Raw genomic sequence first — 20,340 nt, 5'->3', positions numbered from 1 at the left:
ATTATTTGCCTTGTTCACAATTTTGAATAAAAAAAAAACATTTGACAAAACATGTTAGTGGTAGCTTGCTAATGCAAATATCACTAAATTTGTATTAAGATAATGGATTTGAACAAACCTCTAACTCTAATTATTTAACTTGGAACTAATCATGTGGTTTGTTGAGGAAAAGTGTACTAGCACATTTCAATGGGATGACTTACGATTTTTATCTGGCAAATGATGAGTGGAAAATCCCACAGATTAAAAGCAAAGAAGGGACCCCAACCAAATCTACATGACAGAATATTATAAACACTTGGGGTTGACGAATTAAAACCCATCCACAACAACCTAACATTGTGGTGGCAAGTTTAGCATTTCTTCAAAAATATTAAAAAATGTAGTTAAAGCTAATGTAGATAAAACTGTTTGTTTAATAATTGATTTCATTTTGCAACATTGGCATTGTCAGTTTTAACACTCCCGTATGAACATGATCCCCGTTCATACGGATCTACGAAAATGCTATATTATTCATGCCAGGCCAGTAGTTGGCGGTCACATTGTAAAGAAACACTACGCAACTATAGACTGAACACGTGATAGGTATGCTCACCGTTTTCACAAATTCGCGTTTTGTAGTTTACACAGAGACATCTTTTTCAAAAACCTGCAAACTTTTGAAAATGGGTTTCAAAGTGTGTTTTCTGTCCCCCAAAACTCCATTGTCGTGTAAAAGAATGACCAAAACGCATAAAAAGTTTTCCGTTTTTGGTTGAAAATGGTGTCGTGTAAATGGCCCCTGAGATGATTAAAAGACATTTTAATGCATCACTTTTGCTAAAGCAGACATATTGCAGGCAAACCATTTAACTCTATATTCAATCAACCTTGTTGGCTCCGTTTCTAATCACTGCCCACAAAATCCCAGCAGGGATACTCAGGTTCCATGTCAGAGCCTCCACCGGATGCGCAGGCTATCCGAGGACATCTGAGATGCTCGGCCATCTGGGTTAAACGTTGGTATAAGTCACGCTTTGTCGCTGGTGAGACGTGTTTTGTGGTGGCTCTGAAGCTTGGTGCGAAAGGAGACTGGAAAAGGGACAGCTGTTGCTGGAGAGGCACAGAAGAACAGTTCCTGCATAAAGCACGAAACATCCAAGAGGTTTTCGACAAGGAATCTTTGCTTCCCTCTGAAAAATCGAACTGTAAGACTAAACCACAGATGTCCAGCCAGCTTATACATTGTTAATATATCTGAGAATAATTTCCTATTGTCATTTATGTATTTTTTCCCCCAGTCCTCGAGCAAAAGCGCGCACTAAAGCAAGTATAAAAGCAGATGTGCGTTGCAGGCCTGACCTTGGTTGCTATGGGTACTAGGGACAGACTTATATTCAACCGCCTGCCTGAGTTCCTGCTAATTGCCGTTGTCATAGCAACGAAGCACCTGATGTAATGGTAGGAAAGGGCAATAATCTTACAAGGGTCCATTTATTTATAGGGAGCTATTCCACCCTGTGCCTGTCAACTTGGAAACGGACTCAGATTAAGCGCTAACATATCAAACAATAACGTTTATTAAAAAAAAACCACATACATTCGAGCACACGTCTGGTAATAAGTTTGTGCAATTTCCTGCAACAATACGTTTCTGTTTTTAAAACTTAAACACAAAATACAGTGGGGACAAAACGTCTGAAACCACAAGAGAAAATGGTTCAACTTTTTCTAATTTAATACAATTCTCTTTTTATTTATATTTGTATTGTTTATTATCAGCATACCAATGTAAGGGAAAGGATGATTTAAAAAATAAATAAAGCATAACTTAGTATTTTTGTTCCCTTTTTAATTTAACGACAGCAGTGATCAAGCTGCATGAACTTCACATATTCAAAACCTGATGATCCATGCTATCCAGCATGATCACTGTCACTTTGTTTATTTCTTGGTTTAATTTAGATTTTGAATCCCAGGGTTGCATTTTAAACAATGCAGCCATGCAAAGCTGAAAGCCGTCCATGTACTAATAAGAACGAAAACAGACATGGTGAGTGACATCTTTACACTTTAATTATTATCAAAAATGTAAATAACATATTAACAGCACTGCAGCTGCAAAAAAGAAAAAGAAAAACATTGCTCTCAATTCCGCATTCAACTCTCAAACAGCGTTGACCTGAATTAATTCCACATTCAACCTCTCTATTCAGACTGGATGGTCAAAGATAATGCAGAGAGAAAGACAAACAAGACTTCAGGGTACAAGGGGTTTCTTCCTCCTCACATCCTTCGTGCTTTGCGAGGGCGACAGCCATTGTGCGGCACTGGGGTGTTGTCGGTGATGGAAACAACCTCTAGTCCTCCCATGGTTAACCCTTTAATGGCAGACTACACACGGGGGAGCAAAATCAATGCAGGCCAAGTCAGCTACGAGAGACAGTTCACAGAAATACACTCTTTCTAGACGAGACATGTGTGGAACAGACGTGAATTCAATGACAAAATTATCCAATGAGTCCTTGAGCTTTATTTGTGAAAGCTGCCGATGTAGCCAAAAATAAAGGTAGTGGAATTTTTCTATAAGGGATGCTTATATATCTGCACCGTATCTAATATTGGAGGATGTAACAAACTGTTAATTGTAATCTTTAGCAAATCTGAAAACAAATATTGATTTTTTTTCAAACTGTGCACTGTAATGTTGTGATGCCTGAATTCAATTGTAGCATTTGAAATGTTCGATTTTAGCTTTCAGGGTTTTAATTTTAATTTAATTAGACAGAATAGTCTAGAGTATATTCAGCTATTTACCAGCCACAACAAGAACAAAACTACTAGCGAGAACTTCAACATCGATGTTGAATCCAATCTATTTTTGCTACAACAAGCACAAGTATTTACCTTGGCGTGCCTATTTAGTAATTTGTTAGCACTGCAGTCGGTGGCTTTGCATTGATTTATGTGTGCCCAATCTCCATCTGCTTAAATGCAACTTAGTCTGGAAGCTTCTGACTGAGAAAAAAACCAAGGGTAGGTAAGAGTAATGCGAGTCTTAAAAGCCCCCTGTTGCCTGCTGCTCTGGAGGGGCTCATTAGATTCTCACCCAGCCTTAATGTTCTCCCACCCGGCTCAGAGTAAGAGCATGCAGACCGCCGCTGAGCTCACAGAACTCATCATCGGTCAGTTTCAGAGTATTGATTGAATAGTCAGCACGCACAACTGTTGCCTTTCCATATGGGCACATACAGAGAATAATAAATAATCATTGCTGCCATACTACTGAAAGGATCAGGTGGTATACAGATTTAAATTACTTCTTAAAGAGGACTTATTAAGCTTTTTTTTACATTTTAAACTTTCTTTAGTGTGTAATGTTGCTGTTTGAGCATGAAAATCTGCAAAGTTACAAAGCACAAAGTCACTCCAAAGGGAGTTATTCTTGTATATCAGTAAACACTGTTTCTGAACTCCCTGAAATGCCTCAATTGCAGTCTTGAGTTTTCTTCCGGGAACATACATTACTCATGTAAATAATTCCAAATACATACATGCAAAATAAAGATGTGTTGTTGCCATGTCCAAGAGACGATGTTTTTTCCACTCCGGATCTAATGTATAGTTATGGGAAGGGGTATAACATTTCTAAAACAGTCTCAAAGTGGTTGACCAATCACAACGCACTGATCCGGCCAACCAACCAGAGCACATTTTGCTTTTTGGAAGGAGTCGTCTTCATTTAGACATGAACTAAACAGGGGTGCGTTTCCCAAAAGCATCGTTAGCCAACTATGTTCGCAAGTTCCGTCATTATCAGCATAGTTCAATGAGTCAGTGTTTCCCGAAACCATCCTTCTAACGAACATTCGCAAACAGCATCGCAAAGTTGTGTGGTTGGAACGACAGCTCTTGACCTGTGGTTAGAAGCATTGTTTCTAGTTTGCATGACATGTGGACTTAATAAATCCTCATCTTGAGCAAAATAAGCAAGCTGACATTCAGTACAACCCGTGTCTTTTATTTAGAATACATACAAATGCCAGTTACGTCTTTTAGTTTATCATGAGATTTAAAGCAGCGTTTTTGAAGAGTGCGCATGTGCGAACGTGCTCTACTATAAGAATGAGCCTATGATTGAATCTGGAAATAAAGCAAAATAACTGAGAAAAATGAGAAATAGTCCTCAGATGCCATGTCTGTATAATTTATAGCAAAACATCTACCGTTAATTCGATCTCAAACAGATTCATTAAAAGAAGTTATTACTCCACCATGTGCGTGACATCATAAACCAACGTGGTTGAATGACCACTTTGCGACAATACAGTTTCGGGAAACAATCGTGACTAGCTAGTTGATTTCTTCAACGATGCATCGTTCTATGGCAGTTAAGCAGCGAGTTACGTCGTTGTTCAGGAAACGCACCCCAGAGCGTTACTGACAGACTAGGAAGAGAGGTGCTGCAACAATGTAAAATATGTGAAAGATATGTTTTTTTAACATTCCAGTATGAAAACTTATTCTAGTAGACCCCAAAAGCAAAATCAAGACTTTGTAAAAGGGTCATAATAGGTCTTCTTTAAGAAAATGTGACTGTCTGTGCAAAAGTCGCTGCTATGACACTTTTCTGTGTTCCTGTGCAGTTGGGTGTTCTGGGTGGTTCACAATTCAGAAGAGCTCCACTAAGTCTTAATGATATTTTGGTCTCTACATACTGCTCAGGCCTCTAAAATGTCAACTTTTTTTTTTTTTCAAATGTGCAAAGGATTCACTTTGGATTTCACACTGTTACAGACAAATTGTGATTTGAAAGTCTTATTGCAATCAATGGCAAATATCACAGTAACTAATATTAGAGTAAGTAATATTCCCTAGCAGTTCTCAACTATAATCTAGTTGAATCTACAAGGAACTAATAAGGATCCATTTTTTAGGGGAGCTTTTTGCTGTAAATCTTTATATTTGTTAAGTAAGGCCTTAGTAAGCTACTCACCATGCGCCCTGGACCGAGTCCTTTCACCAGCACACGGACGTAGGTGACCCCCTTCGCCCTCGCCTTCTGCTCAAGACAAACATACATACATTTAGATCATTTAGCATAATAAAAACTAATCAATCACTGAGGAAACACAAAACTGCAGGAGCCTAGAATCTGAGGTCTGTCCGAAACTACTAATTTAGATCATAATGCTTGTGTCCATACAGCAAATGAATGGTCATCAGTGAGAAGTCATATACTGATTATACAGCCTGCTGTGACTCAGGGTTGCCATTAGACTCTTCATGGCACACGCTGATGAAATTACAAACAAATAGCGTGGAAGTAACTGAAGAGAAGTATAAACATGAAATGGAAGATTTGAAATGCTATTTTCAATTTCTCGTTTAACAGCATAAACGTCACTGCAACAGTCAATAAATTTACCGCTGATATTCTCGAGCAAGAACCAATAAAAAAAAACCCCAAAAAAAACGAGGATACTTAAACACACGTAAGACTTTCACATTTAACAAAAAAAAAAAAAATTTATAAGTCCTTTATCTTCTAATTATGTTTTTGACTGATCCTGTTTCTAATATTACATTACATTTGCAGCGTGACTTTAAAATAAATATTCGAAATCAAGCAGCAAAACCAGCCCAACACAACCTAAAGAAACCTTAATTACTAAGCAGGGTGTGGTAAATTACTATAAAGAAATGTGCTGCCATCAAGTGGACAACATCCAAATTACAGACTGGTATTGTGACAAAAAGATGCACAACACAAATTAAAAGTATTCTTTAATCCTTCTGAAACAATCATTTTGTCCATCTTACTGCAGCAGCTGAAATCCCAGCGGTCTGTGCTGCAATAGGAGTGGATTTCTTCACATTCTTGAAGCCCTCTGATCCACACGAGGTTCGGACCATGTACTCACCAGCGCTATCTGTGACCTGGATATGTGTGCTTGAGAAAGAAATTAAGGACAAAAGAGAGTCAGCGATATGTTGTCAGCCTGCAGTTTCATGGACTCCTGACTATAAAAGCCAAGTATTTTGGAGAGATAGAGGACAAATCACAGGTTGAGCACTCAGGCATGCATCAGTTATTAAAGGGGGGGTGAAATGCTATTTCATGCATACTGAGTTTTTTACACTGTTAAAGAGTTGGATTCCCATGCTAAACATGGACAAAGTTTCAAAAATTAAATTGTACGTTTGAAGGAGTATTTCTGTTCCAAAAATTGTCCTTCCGGTTTGTCACAAGTTTCGGAAAGTTTTTTTCGAGTATGGGCATGTGTGACGTCAGATATAACGGAATTTCCTTATATGGGTCCTAAGGGCACTTCTCCGGTAAGATCGCGGGCGCGCGCGCAACCGTAGACCAGAGCAAGAGAGCGAAAGCAGTTTGCCATCAAAGCGCCCTGCCCGGCTTTTGGGAAGTCAATGTCACCAAAGAAGTGTGTTTTTGGTTGCCAGGGCAAGACAACCCTGCACAGATTCCCAAAGAACCCAGCGTTAAGGAACCCGTGGATGAAGTTCCCGTGGATGAGCATTTCACCCCCCCTTTAAGTTTGTGTGTGTGGGGTGAGTTAAGTAAACATGCAGTAATAGGTATAAATAACAATTATAATGCAGACTGCACCTATGAACATCTGTAGCCCTGAGATGAGCACAGTAAATACCGTAATTTCATTTAACATGCATCAAAACTGAACTGCATGATGTTAGGGCATGATATGCAACAAAAACACTTTGACCCACACACATGGATAAATGAACAATCATAATTAAGAGCTGATATAAGTTTATGCTATAGCCGCATGCAAACAGCAGCCAAACTAATTCCATTTCCATTTGTCAATCACGAGTCACGACTATTTAATTTTGTCAGGCAACTTACTTGTTATATGTGGCTTTTATGTGTGCGATCGGCAACTCTTCGAACTTCTTGCTGTCCCATGTCAGGGAGCTTTCCTGACCCGGAAATGGAGGGAAGAAGCTAAATGGGGAAGAGCAATAAACAAAAAATGACAAACATTTTCCCATAAAATCTAATATCTATCTATCTATCTATCTATCTATCATAACACTTAACAATAAGGTTTCATTAGTTAACTACTTTTAGTTAATATGAACTAAGAATTAACAATACTTCTACAGGATTTATTAATCTTAGTTAATGTTCATTTCAACATTTACTACTACGTTTACTATTTCAACATAGCGTTATCACAAATAAAACTATTGACTCCAAACACAACAACGCAATATGCTTACAAAATCTTTAACAAATTTTCAATAATGTTTGAATATATTTGAATATAGATGCTTAATATGTCTGTGAAAACCATGATGCACTACCATTCATTCAAATGTTTTGGGATAAGAAATCTCAGTGGTTCATTTATGCAATGATTCTGATCTGAAGTTTGTGAGCACCAGGGTTAAAGCTATTTTTGAAAGCAGGTGTGCTGAAATGACTGTCAGTGTTTCTGTGTCTTACTCTTTCAATCGTTTGACTGGTGCTGATGGGCTCCGGGTTTCCACTGGTTTGGCATCAGGCTCTTGTAATCGGATGGCGCTGCATGACAACAGACGCTGAAACCCCACATTTCCACCACTGCATGAGAAAACAACCAATTAGACCCTTTAGTAACAACATATGTCCAGATTGTGCAGAGCTGGAATCCAGACAAAAAGTCACAACATCAAAAGGTGACTTCATTTTTATTGTAAAATGTAGAAATTAGTAGTAATAATAAAGAATGAGTATGTGTGTCCAAGCTTTTCACTTTTAGTGAATATGGTACCGTACCCTTGTACTTACACTCAAACAATACCACTGTATAATCATGTTAGATGTAAACAACAACAACATTTTACTAGCTTAGCACATGTCCAAGAAACCATGGTGTTATCAAAAAGGCATCATCACATGTTCGTTGTGTCGTTTAAAAAAAAAAAAAAGTACCACAGTAAGTTACCTTATCCAAAACATGGTAGTAATGTCCTAAAAGACATACCATGCATGGTACCATAACCAGGGTACTATCATGGCAAAATTTGTTATGACAGTGTATGCATTATTAAAGTAACTCAAATAAAACGAAATTATAGAGAATATTTGTCTATTAACGTTACACAAATAAAAACACTTGATCAGATGTGCTGCTTATCCAACCACATAAGCCACTTACATTAACCGTCCAGATGAATTTAAGCCCTCAAAAAGCTGCTGGCACGAACCTCGAACGAGGCTATATACCCTAAGATACATAATGTGAGTTTTAAATTATGCAGTTTATTCACGAACACAGACATGCATGACTTTAGTTGCTTTGCGGACGTTGAGGGTCGCGTAGTGCGTGTGTAATAGGAGCGTCACAATTACACTATTTTTCAGAGGGGTGTTTCACTTATATTTTAGACGCCAACGTATCGAATGCGATTTTAAACGTAGTAAAGTATTTTGTATTATGTTAACTACAATAGTATTTCATGATTGAACTATAGTATTTTCATTTTCTTTAGTAAATACCGCCAAACGTTTGTTTTTCAAAAATCGATTCCCCCTATTTTAGAAATAGTGGCGTCTATTTCGCAAACTCCGCAAAGCACCTCGGGAACACGTGTGGTCAACATGGCGGCGCCCTTCACTAGAGTTTATCGACCGTTCTGGAGGATAATAACTACAACTACATCAAACAGAGGGGTGCGAAATGTTTCGTACACTAGTCAACAGTGGTCTGCGCAAAATGTCAAAACTGCGGGTGCTGCATCTCCGTGGGCGCTGCATGGAGCTGTATGTGTGCAGAGGCTGCCTGTGGTCTCTCAAGACAGGAGCCCCATAGAGGAGGAGTTCATGGAGCTTATGAATAAGGTACGAAAGAATCAGTATGCACATGAAACTAGTATTATTGTTGTTTTATTATTATTTTAAATACACCATGCTCGTACCATATTTTTGGACGTGGTACAATGTATGTATTGTGGCACTATGTACAGTACCGGTCAAAAGTTTGGGAACATTACTATTTTTATTGTTTTTGAAAGTTACTTATGCTCATCAAGCATGCATTTATTTGATCAAAAATACAGAAAAAAATAATAGAAAAAACTGTGAACCATTTTCATCAGCAATTACTCCAGTCTTCAGTGTCTATGCTGGTTTGATACTGTTATTATCAATGTTGAAAACAGTTGTGTTGATATTTTTTTTGAACCTGTGATTTTCAGGATTCATTGATGAATAAAAAGTTAAAAATAATTTATTTAAAATATAAATCTTTTCTAACAATAAATCTTTACTATCACTTAATCAATTTAACACACACATCCTTGCTGAATAAAAGTATTCATTTCTTTGAAAAAAAAAAAGAAAGAAAAAAATGACATACCCTAAACCTTTTAACGGTAGAAATCTTTATTACAAAAGATTTATATTTTAAATAAATACTGTTATTTTTTTTATTTTATATGCATCAAAGAATCCTGAAAAAAGTATGACAGGTTATACATTTTTTTTGAAAGCGGCACAATTGTTTCCAACATTGATAATAAATCAGCATGATTTTTTGAAGGATTTATGTGACACTGAAGACTGGAGTATTGGCTGATCAAAATTCAGCTTTGCATCACAGAAATAAATAATATTTTAAAGTGTATTAAAATAGAAAACAATTATTTTAATTGTTATAATATTTCATAATTTATTAAATAAATGGAGGCTTGATGAGCATAAGAGACTTCTTTTAAAAGCATTAAAAATAGTAATGTTTCCAAACTTTTGACCGGTACTGTGTGTATATTTTCTCTTCTTTTTCTAATTTTATTATGCTGTGTATGTAGCATATTTTGAGGCTGTCTATCTATTTTTTAGTATGCATGCATACCCTAATAATGCTGTGCATCCATAAATCTGCGTGCCACGAGCCACCTGTCAAACACATCTCATATAGGATTGTTTATTGTTTCAGATGGAGTTCGAGAGAAGTCTGCTTGCGGACCATGAGTTGAAGCTCCTGGATGATGCTGCACGGATGAGTCGGAAACAAGAAGAAGATTATGATTCAGATGAGGAGGAGGATTACAGAGACAAAGAAATCGTTACAGCCCAAGATCTGGAGGATATTTGGGAACAGAAACTGAAGGAATTTCAACCAGCTCTGAGGTCACAAGGTGAGCAATCAGCCAAAAGTCACCTTTTTTTTTTTTTTTACGGTGTCCTCATAGAGTCAGTCGGCATGAAACGAGAGGTCTGATAGTCTTGTCTTCCCAATAATGACGTATATCCGAGTAAAAAGTCTTCTCGAACAATAAAAAATATAAGGCGGAACTTGATTGTGTCCATCAGGAATTGATTCGATTGATTGTGTTTTGCTGCAATGCTGTGATCTCATGTGAGTGACATTTTGCCCCCCCTTCGCACCAGTAAACGCATTATTAGAGAAGAGAAGAGATGTTCCTGCAAGAGGGAGGGGAAGCTATTTTGATTAAAGATTTCTAGAGCACATGGATTATAATATGAAATATTGATGTGCGCGGATAATTAATTTATAATAATTCCATAAAAAACAAGAATTGTCAATTACGATTTAATGGTGACTTTAAGTTGTTGCTTTGACATTAGTCTTGTTTTAAAGACATTTCAGATTAATTAAAGTCCCCCTGTAGTCAATAATTTCTTCCACCAAAAGGACATATTTAAACGTTTTTTTTTTTCTTGAACCAAAAAATCTTCATGCTTTAAAATAGTTTGAATGTAACTCTACAACCTTGCCTCATTTAGTATACATGGTTCTATGAAGATGCAAATTAGCCCCGCCTCCACTCACTCACACCAGCTCAGAGATCCACTCGCTGATGTGATTGGTTACAACGTAGTTTGTGACGTGACACGTCAGAAACACCAGCGATTTCAAACAGCGTTTTTAGACTGTCTTTGGTTCACTGCAGTTTTAAGGAGAAAATACTCAGCAATGTTGTTGACTTATGCATTTGCACATGGTTTGTCCTAAAACTTATTAAAAACACCACACAGACATATACACAACATTAAAAGCTTGATTTTCACCACAGGGGGACTTTAAGCATGTTGAATTCATCTCTCAATGAATTACTCTACAGGTAATGACCAGAAAGACGTGAGTTCTTCAGAGCGTTGTTTAGCAGACAGTCTCATATTGCTGGTGAAGAAGGATGTTGGCAGTCAAAAGCTTTGGCTCCTGCCTCAAATACAGTGGCAGATGGGAGAGACACTTCGACAGACAGCCGAACGTGCCCTTGCAAGTCTTCCAGGTAAGATTTCTATGGTAATATCCATTTAGATGGCTTCAGGTAGGTCTGTTTTCACAGCTTTAAAGGAGTAGTTCACTTAAAAATGAAAATTCTGTTATTATTTACTCACCCTCAAGTTGTTTCAAACCTGTATGAATTTCTTTCTTCTGCTGAACACAAAAGAAGATATTGGACCCCATCAACTGTCTGGTTACCGACATTCTTCAAAATATCTGCCTTTGTGTTCAGCAGAAGAAAGAAATTCATACAGGTTTACAACAACTTGGGGGTGAGTAAATGACAGAATTTACATTTTTAAGTGAACTATTCCTTTAACAGGATCTGAAAATCAAAAATCTTAACAACTGGAATCATTAGATGGCAGCCTTTTAACCGCTTAATCACTGGTTAAAGAAAAGCTCAGTACGGTTTGTACTTTTGAAAATATTTTTTATGCACTAAATTGTGATATCAGGAAAATTCAGCCTGAAAGCGATGATATGACAAGACTGTAATTCATAAATTGAATGTGCTGCAGGTTAAATTATTAGCCTTCTGTTTAAATTGACTTCTGTAGGTGCTGATCTGAAGGCTACTTTCCTTGGTAATGCACCCTGTGGATTTTACAAATACAAATACCCAAAGGACATTCAGAAAGAGGGCAGTGTTGGAGCCAAAGTGTTCTTCTTCAAAGCTGTGCTTTCCAGCCATAAGCACTTACCCCTGGAGAAGAATTCATTTGCCTGGGTAAAAAAGGATGAACTCCAGGACTTCCTGAAACCAGAGTACCTGAAACAAGTCAGACGCTTCATTATGGCTCTGTAATATGGGAAGAAACGGACATAATGGAGAATACGTTAGGATGTTAGGAATATAAGGATTTTTTCAATCTGATGATGGAATCTAACAATATGAGCAATGTTTATAGGGGTTATACAGTATGTCCCATACACTTGTATGTTGTCACCTGCCCTGTATCTGTATATTTATTTATCTTGCTTGGTAAATGGAAACCTCTGTGACAGTGTATGCAATATTAAAAAGGGTCCATTTCATAGCATGTGATCTCATTGTTTTATGTATTTGCAAATTGTGGCATGAAATCATGTTTTCAGCAGGGTGAACATTATATTGTGTGCCTTTCCTTACACTTTCGTTTCTATATCAGTGCACATATTTTGTCTTTTAAAGTACTACCACTTGAGGGCAGTAGATGGACAAATAATAGTGGACACAGATCATCCAGTGGGACCCCCTTCCCTCTTTTTAAAAAAAGGATATCCAATTATGCTTTTGGTCGGTATATATCGTTCTTGTCAAATTTAAATGCCTTGTACTTGGGATTTCTCTTATGCACTTTTATGTCTTTCTCTTGCTCAGCTGTCAAATAGTCATTGACTTTTGTGCTGCGCTGGTGGAAGTGGGGATTAGTAATCCTATGAATTATTTAGGCACCTTGATTATGTAGGTCTCTAAAAATTGGCAGTAGACTTTCATTTCTGCCAGTGTTTTGGAATTTGGAGAAGTTACTTTCAGAATTCTTCATTAATAGTGCAGCTATGTGGGCTGTGCGGTGAGGGACTTTTTAAAGAGCACATACTTGAGAAAGGAGCCAGTTTTTATAAGATTTAAGTGACACATTTCTTAGGGTGGAGGGGTATGAACCACATGTTACTTGACAATTTTTGTGAGATTAGGAGTCATGGTCCTCACAAGATGTGGTCTTTACACCAAAGCTGTAGGCAACACTCCCTAATTCTTTTTGTCGTTGATCAACAGAGAAATATTCTTTCATGTTCAAATTAATAATAATTTGCATAAGTATTCACCCCCTTCAACTCAGCATTAGTTAGATGACAGCAATTTCAGCCTTGAGTTTATGTGGATACCTTTCACTGACCACTGCAATGTTTCTACATCATTTTTTTCCCAAACTGCAAACTGAATGCTTCTTTCTGCAAAACTGCTATTTTCCTATCGATAAATTCTAAATTGGATTGAGATTGATCTGGCCACTCCAGGATATTAATTCATATTAATTCCTGTGTAGTTTTGAGGCATTGTTTGGTTGGAAAGCAAATCTCCCAAGTCACATGCAGTCTTGCAGTTTTCATACAGGATTTACTTGTATTTTGTGGCTTTTAAACCCTCACAAGACTTCAAGGACTTGCTAGTGTTTTTCAACTCCAGTCCTGGGGACTCACCTCCCAGAAAATTGTACCCATCTCACTAATTAAAAGACCTGATTCAGTTCATCAGCTTCTTAGTGTGTTGAATAGGGAAATATCTAAAACATTCTGGGAAGTGGGTCCTGGGGACTGAGTTGCTCTATCTAGCCCTTGAGCTGGGCTGAAAATCCTTTCCCTAAATTGCAGTTCCGGCCTTTAAAAACTGCTTGTAAAGCTCTCATTATGCAATATTATGCCAAATATTGCATTCATTCTTTTTGTCAACTTGTTTTCTTTCAATTATCACAGGTTTTGGATATCTTTTTGGAACTGATTGACATAGGTGCTGATTGATAGTAATTGATCTGAGTTTATGCACTTTTTTTTTTTTTTTTTTTTTTTTTTGCATAAGCTAAGATTAATGAGGCCTACGATCAGTCAGTTCCAAAAAAAGATACAAAACCTGTGCTAATTGAAAGAAAACAAGTTGACAAAAAGATTGACTCCAATGTTTGGACGTAATATAGCATAATGAGAGATTTAAAAGCAATTTGCCGGCCGTAGGCCACTCACGTTTGACCGCAAACACTGCAAGTGTAACAAGGTGGTGAGAAAATAAAAAATAAATAAAGTACAAAAATAACTAGATTCGCTCTGGGTCAAAGTGACCAGAACACAAGATAAAAAGCATCCCAACAGCATGAGACTGCCTTCATCATGCTTCACAGAAGCTGTGTAGTGTTTGGCTATATGGATTTTGTTTGATGGCCAGAAAGCTTCATTTTGGTCTCTTCAGACATCTCTTTCAGCTGGCTCTTGGTGACCTTCCTGTTAACACATGCACTTGGTTTTTGAGGACAGCCAGCTCTATAGGTAGATTTACAGCAGTGCTGTGCTCTTTCCATTACTTAATTATTGATTTAACTATACACCAAGGGATATTCAATGACTTCTTGAAGTCTTCTTCTAGCCATCCCCGGACTTGTCTGGACTTGTGCTTTTCAATTACTTTTCCGCTGAATTGCTTGGAGTGTTTTGTTGCTTTAATGATGTCAATTCTGCCACAAAATTGACTCATCAGAAGTTGGATCTTCCAGTTGTTTTTATACAATCAATTGAAACTCTTTTACTATATACACTAGCGATTTAACTATTAATTAGATTTATCTCTATTTAGGTGTCATGTTAAAGGGGGTGGATATTTATGAAATCATTTAGATACATTTTTTTGTTTTATTTTAAATCCCTTTATAGAATCTTTTTCTGTTGATCAGTGTCAAAAACAAAAGCCAAAAGAAGTCCACTGTGATTCATTGCTGTAAAGCAACAAAACATGAAAAAGTATTTTATGTATAGGCACTGTATCTCAAGTCTACCATTATTTCAGATATTGCCATTTTGTTCTAGGTTTATTAGTTCACATATGCTTTCTGCACCTAAGCGTACTCGAGTGTCTAACCTAATAACGGTGAGAAAAAGAACATTATGCATGTTTGCTGGGAAGACATTTCAGCCCAACTCCCATTTCAAATTAAATTGGCCACATTTAGCTCATAAACACGCTTTACCTCAACAACCTAATTTATAATTGAAGGTTAAAACAGGGGCTCAGAGGTCTTAAGAGACATCTAAATGGAACCGGGAAAGCAATAAATGGGTGCAAGTATGAACCTTCCCTCCCTTTAAAGACCTGAAGCGCTGAGCTCAGCTGTATGAGATCAGTTGAGGTTATTGAGGGTATGTACCACAATTAGCTGATCAGCATGTTTTGTCCTCGCTCATGTCTCACACCTCTATCACGGTGCTTTGTCATATCGAGGATTAAACACTCTCTGACAATATTAGAATTGATTTTAGACATGCACTTTTTTTCCTCTCATCTGTTTGTTTGTTGTTAGACACCAAGTCCCATTTCAAATTAAAGTGAATGACTGCCACTTAAAAACAAAGCCAAGAATCAATCGAGCATTTATAATGCAGAGAACAATGCAAAATCTTTGATTGTAAGGAATAAAGTCCCACGGGAGAAATTTAACACCAGTTAACCTAACACTGTTTCCATTAGCTTTCTTTTTTCTTTTTCTTTTTAATCCACAAAAGCCAGCTTAATTGAACAGGCAAAAAGTCTATTGGTCTATAAGACTATGCTTTTATTATATACCATGAAACCCCTTTGTGGGAGATCTCTTCTTAATATATATATTTCGTTTTCATGTGTAAAGACTCATTTATACTGTATGAGAATGTGCAATATTACACAGACAACTTGTTTCCAAAATTACACAATTAGCTTTATATTGCCAAAACAAATTATACATATACAGTATATATATAAACCTGATGAAAACATTTTCCATGTTAAACTTTTTTTAAACATATATTGGGGAGAAATAGAGAACTATGTTTATTTTGAAAGAAATTAATAATTTTACTCAGCAAGGATGTATTAAATTGATCCAAAGTGACACACGGTGAAGACATTTATGTTACAAATGCTGTTTTGAACTTTGCACCAAATAAATTTGCACCAACCCCAAACCATTGAACGACACTGTATGTTAAACATTTAATTAATGTCTTAATTTAACGTGTTAACTTTTGTATACATAAAAATACTTTTTAAAATCTTTTTTTTTTCTGTCACATTTTTTCCAAAAAAATAAAAATCAATTCATTTCACTAATGTTTAGAACTCATTTCTAGAACAGACACACTACTGTTTGCTGGGATCTTCTGGCGAATGATTAATCAAATCGAAATTAAAAGTGTGGCTTGACATTTCAGTGACATGGTGACGTACAGTACTGTGCAAAAGTCTTAGGCACGCAAAAAAAATGGTTTTAAGCCAGTTGTTTAATTGCTGTAGTGTGTAGGAAATATCAGTTTACATGTCCAAATATTCCTTTTCCCATTAATTGTAATAAGCCAGTGAGAGTTTTGCATGCACAAGGAGTCGGTGAGCTCCACACAGAGATCATGATCACCATCATTGAGTCTATCTGGGATTACTGTACTTTTGAGGAAAACCTGACACTTGATAACCTTCACGGGGGAAAAAAACAACTTAAAATGTGTCATTAAATATGGGTTCCTTGAGCACAAAGCAAAAGGTGCCATTAGGTGTCATTACCAGTTATAGTCCGTTATTTGTTGCTTTTCAAAACCTGTCCTCAGGTCAGCTCTCAAACACTGTGCTGCAGATGCACTTTTGTGAGTGCGCTCCTTTGAAAAGTCATTACATTGGTGAGAAAGCAAGATGGGTATGACCCCCTTGGCAAAAAAAAAAAAAGAGCTTCTGGAAATTGCCCCATCCATCATAATTACACCTTTTGGGCAGCGCTAAGGAAGACGGGGGGTGGGAACGAGCCCCTTCCCTGACCTGGTACGGATTCAGACAATGTGAAGACTAAAATTGAACTGAAATCCCTTTGGGTGAAATAGCTGGATTAGGAATGTTTGAAGAAGTCCCTGTTAGGATGAGAACTAGATTTTACAATGGCTTTTGGGATATTTCCCATTGTCTGGATATTATCTTTCTCCATCCATCTGATGCAAAGCCCTTGATTTGCTCTTGATTTGTCACCCTACCAACCATTTACGACTTCATCGTCTCCCTCTCAAGCTTCTTTCACGACAATCTAGCCATAATGTGTAAATGGCAGAAGCTATTTTGAGGGAGTGTTGGCATATTTAAAATGTTTCCATCTGAAAAAGCTGAAATAGTGTCAGTGAATTGCAGGAATTAGCTTTGTTGTGAATCACAATAGATGCGCATTTTTGAAGGCAGTTGCTCCACACCGGCCTGCCAAATGAAGCAATTACTGTTTGCACTTGTTTGTTATGTTTAAATTAAGCCATAGAAGCCAGGAAAAGACGCTGAGGGTCATCAATCAATTAATGCTCAACAATTCACATTAACATTCAAAAACACTGTGGTGCAACACAAAATGCATAATGAGTGAGACACATGTGGCTACATTATGTATGACTCGGCTGTCTTGGCTGAGCGTACCTTATTCAATCACTCCACCAAAAGTAAAAAATAAAATAAATAAAAAGCACATGAAAGGTTAATGCACACTTTATTCTGTAGCCAAACACATTAAGCTAAACAGGACAGTGTTTTTCTTTCTGCATGTAAAGTGAGAAAGCATTTTAGGCTATGTGAATATTTAGTAATTAGACCCAATAATAAATTGCACTGAATTTGAATTTAACATCTTGCGTTTTGTACTAACTTGGAAGTGCATTAGTCAGCGATTTCAGAAGAAGAAAAACACAAACAAATTACTTTCAGCTACAACAAGAGTCACTTAAACTTAAGACTAAAGTTGGATCAAAGTGGTTTGATTCATTATTTGAGCTCCATATCGTACAGTATTTACTTTTGGATTGCTAATTTTTTTAAGTTGAAATAAATATAGCTTATGTGCTTATTTAAAACTTAGCATGTTGAACAACAAATGACTTAATGCCATGCATTGTGTTCACTTGTCTTGGTTTGTTATTTCAGCTTACTCCAGTTAATGGAACATACGTATTGCATTAGAAAAACCAATGCATTTCTCAACTTCCTACTCTGACACCTGAATGTTTTCCAAGGTGGTCTCCTCAAATGCTCTTTTGAATGTTAAAGTGCCCCTATGGTTTTTCAAATATTCCCTTTCATGCAGTGTGTTCATATAGCCGTTTGTGAATGTAAAGGTTCTGCAAAGTTTTAAAGTCGAAAGTGCACGATAAATAAAGGCATTGTCTCCTAAACAGAACATTCGACTCTGAACCGCCAATATGAGTCGTTTGTGTTTTGAATCCTACTGCGTGACGGTTCTACATCACTAGAAAATACATTTGCATAAAGCCCGCCTATGTTCTATGTCGTCTTCCCGCGAACAACTTGTTTCAGTCCCGCGAACACTCAGTTTCAGTCAATCTCATGTTAATCTTGAGTACCTATAGAGTAGTATTGCATCCTTCATATCTCCAAAAAGTCTTTAGTTTTATTATATTTATAAAAGAAAGATAGGCTGTACCGAGTCTTTCCGGAAAAAAACGAGCGGCTGGAGGCGTGCCATGTGGACGGAGCGCCGATAGCTAACAACACACAGGCATTTGAAGCAGTTTTACTCACCGGCTGCGGTTCCAACGCACGACCGTGAACCTTTATCGTTGGGACTGCTCCATAAGCATTAGACGATCTGCAAATCCGGCGTCGATCTGGGCCTTGTTTATAAAACCTATGCAGCGCTGCCGATGATTTCCTGTTGAAGCGTTGATGTGCGCGGTCTCGCTCTCCTCTGGTCGACGTGTGCGCGGGCGAGCTTTTCCGAGAGAAATGCTCATATAAGGAGTTCCACTCTCGTCTACGTCATTAGATCCACAATCGAAAAAAAACAGCCGAAACTTGTACCAACCCGGAAGTAAGATTTTCGGCACAGAAATTCTCCGTTATTCGTCCAAAATATTTTTTTTAAACTCTGGCCATGTTTAGCATGAGAATCTCTTTAACACTGTAAACAACTCTGAATACATGAAACACCATTGTACCCCCCCTTTAATGTTACATCAGTCATTCAAGATAGTGTTCGGCTAACATATGCACCGTTACTGATACAGTTAATACAGTTCCCGCATGTGCACCGCAATAAATTAGAAATATACGCATCGGTTTGTTGATGGATGTACACTTGTTAAAGCTGATTTTGAGGAATTACAGTTGCAATATCTCATAATGTACCTCAAACTGAGTAGCTTATTGAGAAATGTCCTGCTCAAGTTGTCCTTATGATGGAGGTTTGGGTTAAATAACTAATTCCTCCAATGTTTCATCATCGGACTCGCGCTCAGATTGGTATGGTAAAATCAACGTCATTGTTACTTTCTTTACAGTGTGTACAATAACTGAGGAAGCCTCCTGAGCTGAAGTACAGTTATGGTAATGGTCGTTGGCTTCCGACACACGCTGTAAGCGGTAGACCAATCACAAAAGACTGGGCCGTCTGGCCAATAAGAGCAGTGTAAGCTCACGGAAAGGAGGGATTTAGGGCAGATTCCAAACGTAAGTGAGCATCCCTATGCCCTACTCCCTTCGAAGGGCAGAAGAACTGAGAATCATTGAACAATGTGGTGATGTGCAATGTATATTATGCATATTATCATTAGAAAATTAAAGTTTTTTTGACCTTTGATGGATGTAAACCTCCAAAACAAAATTAGGAAACTTTAAAATAGCATAATAGGGGCACTTTAAAACATTTTTATGGTCAGGATAATATTATGAATACTCGTATGGACCATTAGACATCAAAACACAGAGTGTGTCTAACCTATGCAACATTTCCAGTTGTGGGAAATGATTTGTTATAATAGTGCACCACTGAAACTAAATCGAATCACGCGCAGCCACTTTGAAGGTGTGATTACCAAACTACTGCTGTTGGATTTGTTGTCATAGGTCAGTAAATATTGGAACATGAAACAGCCAAAGCAATTTCACAGGTTAATTGAAAGTTTACTGGCATCACCCTGTCTATAATTTTATGTCCAGTTCTAATTTTTTATCACCATAAAAATCTACAGTGATAACACTAATAACCGCTTTTCACTCCAATATCATCATCTCCCTAAGGATTTCTCGGAGTCCTTGAGAAATCCACTCTCACTAGAAGGAGATCGCATAATTAGATCTGTCTCTCTTAATGCATTCATGATATAGATGGCATGAGGTGTTAAACCCATGTGTGCATAATCACCATTTGTGCTCCTTGCTGCCTTTTTAAATGTTTTCTTTTCTTTTGTGGTCTTGTTTTCTGTCTTTCCCCATACGGCAGTATCGATTAGGTGGCGTTAGTCAGTCAATAGATTGCTATAGATTTGAATGATTGCTGTGTGGTTCTATTAGCCGCTGCTCCATCATGTTGTGTGAAAC

At 37.4% G+C, this 20,340-nt stretch overlaps 2 protein-coding genes across 2 annotated transcripts; one reads left to right on the top strand and one right to left on the bottom strand.

Moving 5' to 3' along the window:
• Positions 1-2,031: 2,031 nt before the first annotated feature.
• On the bottom strand, positions 2,032-8,336 carry mrps11 (mitochondrial ribosomal protein S11). Its single transcript, XM_079867222.1, has 6 exons — positions 8,169-8,336; positions 7,475-7,591; positions 6,872-6,970; positions 5,806-5,935; positions 4,979-5,044; positions 2,032-2,376 (listed from the first exon to the last, which is right to left on the bottom strand). Exons 1-6 carry the CDS (start codon positions 8,246-8,248, stop codon positions 2,269-2,271), a joined length of 600 nt encoding a protein of 199 aa, XP_079723348.1. The 5' UTR covers positions 8,249-8,336; the 3' UTR covers positions 2,032-2,268.
• Positions 8,337-8,563: 227 nt separating this feature from the next.
• On the top strand, positions 8,564-12,368 carry mrpl46 (mitochondrial ribosomal protein L46). The gene is made up of 4 exons (XM_079867219.1): positions 8,564-8,851; positions 9,948-10,149; positions 11,098-11,268; positions 11,825-12,368. Exons 1-4 carry the CDS (start codon positions 8,612-8,614, stop codon positions 12,070-12,072), a joined length of 861 nt encoding a protein of 286 aa, XP_079723345.1. The 5' UTR covers positions 8,564-8,611; the 3' UTR covers positions 12,073-12,368.
• Positions 12,369-20,340: the final 7,972 nt, after the last annotated feature.

The sequence above is a fragment of the Squalius cephalus genome, assembly GCF_949319135.1.
Source record: "Squalius cephalus genome assembly, chromosome: 3".
In the NCBI taxonomy this organism is placed as follows: Eukaryota; Metazoa; Chordata; class Actinopteri; order Cypriniformes; family Leuciscidae; genus Squalius; species Squalius cephalus.
This window is presented reverse-complemented; position numbering and strand designations above follow the sequence as displayed.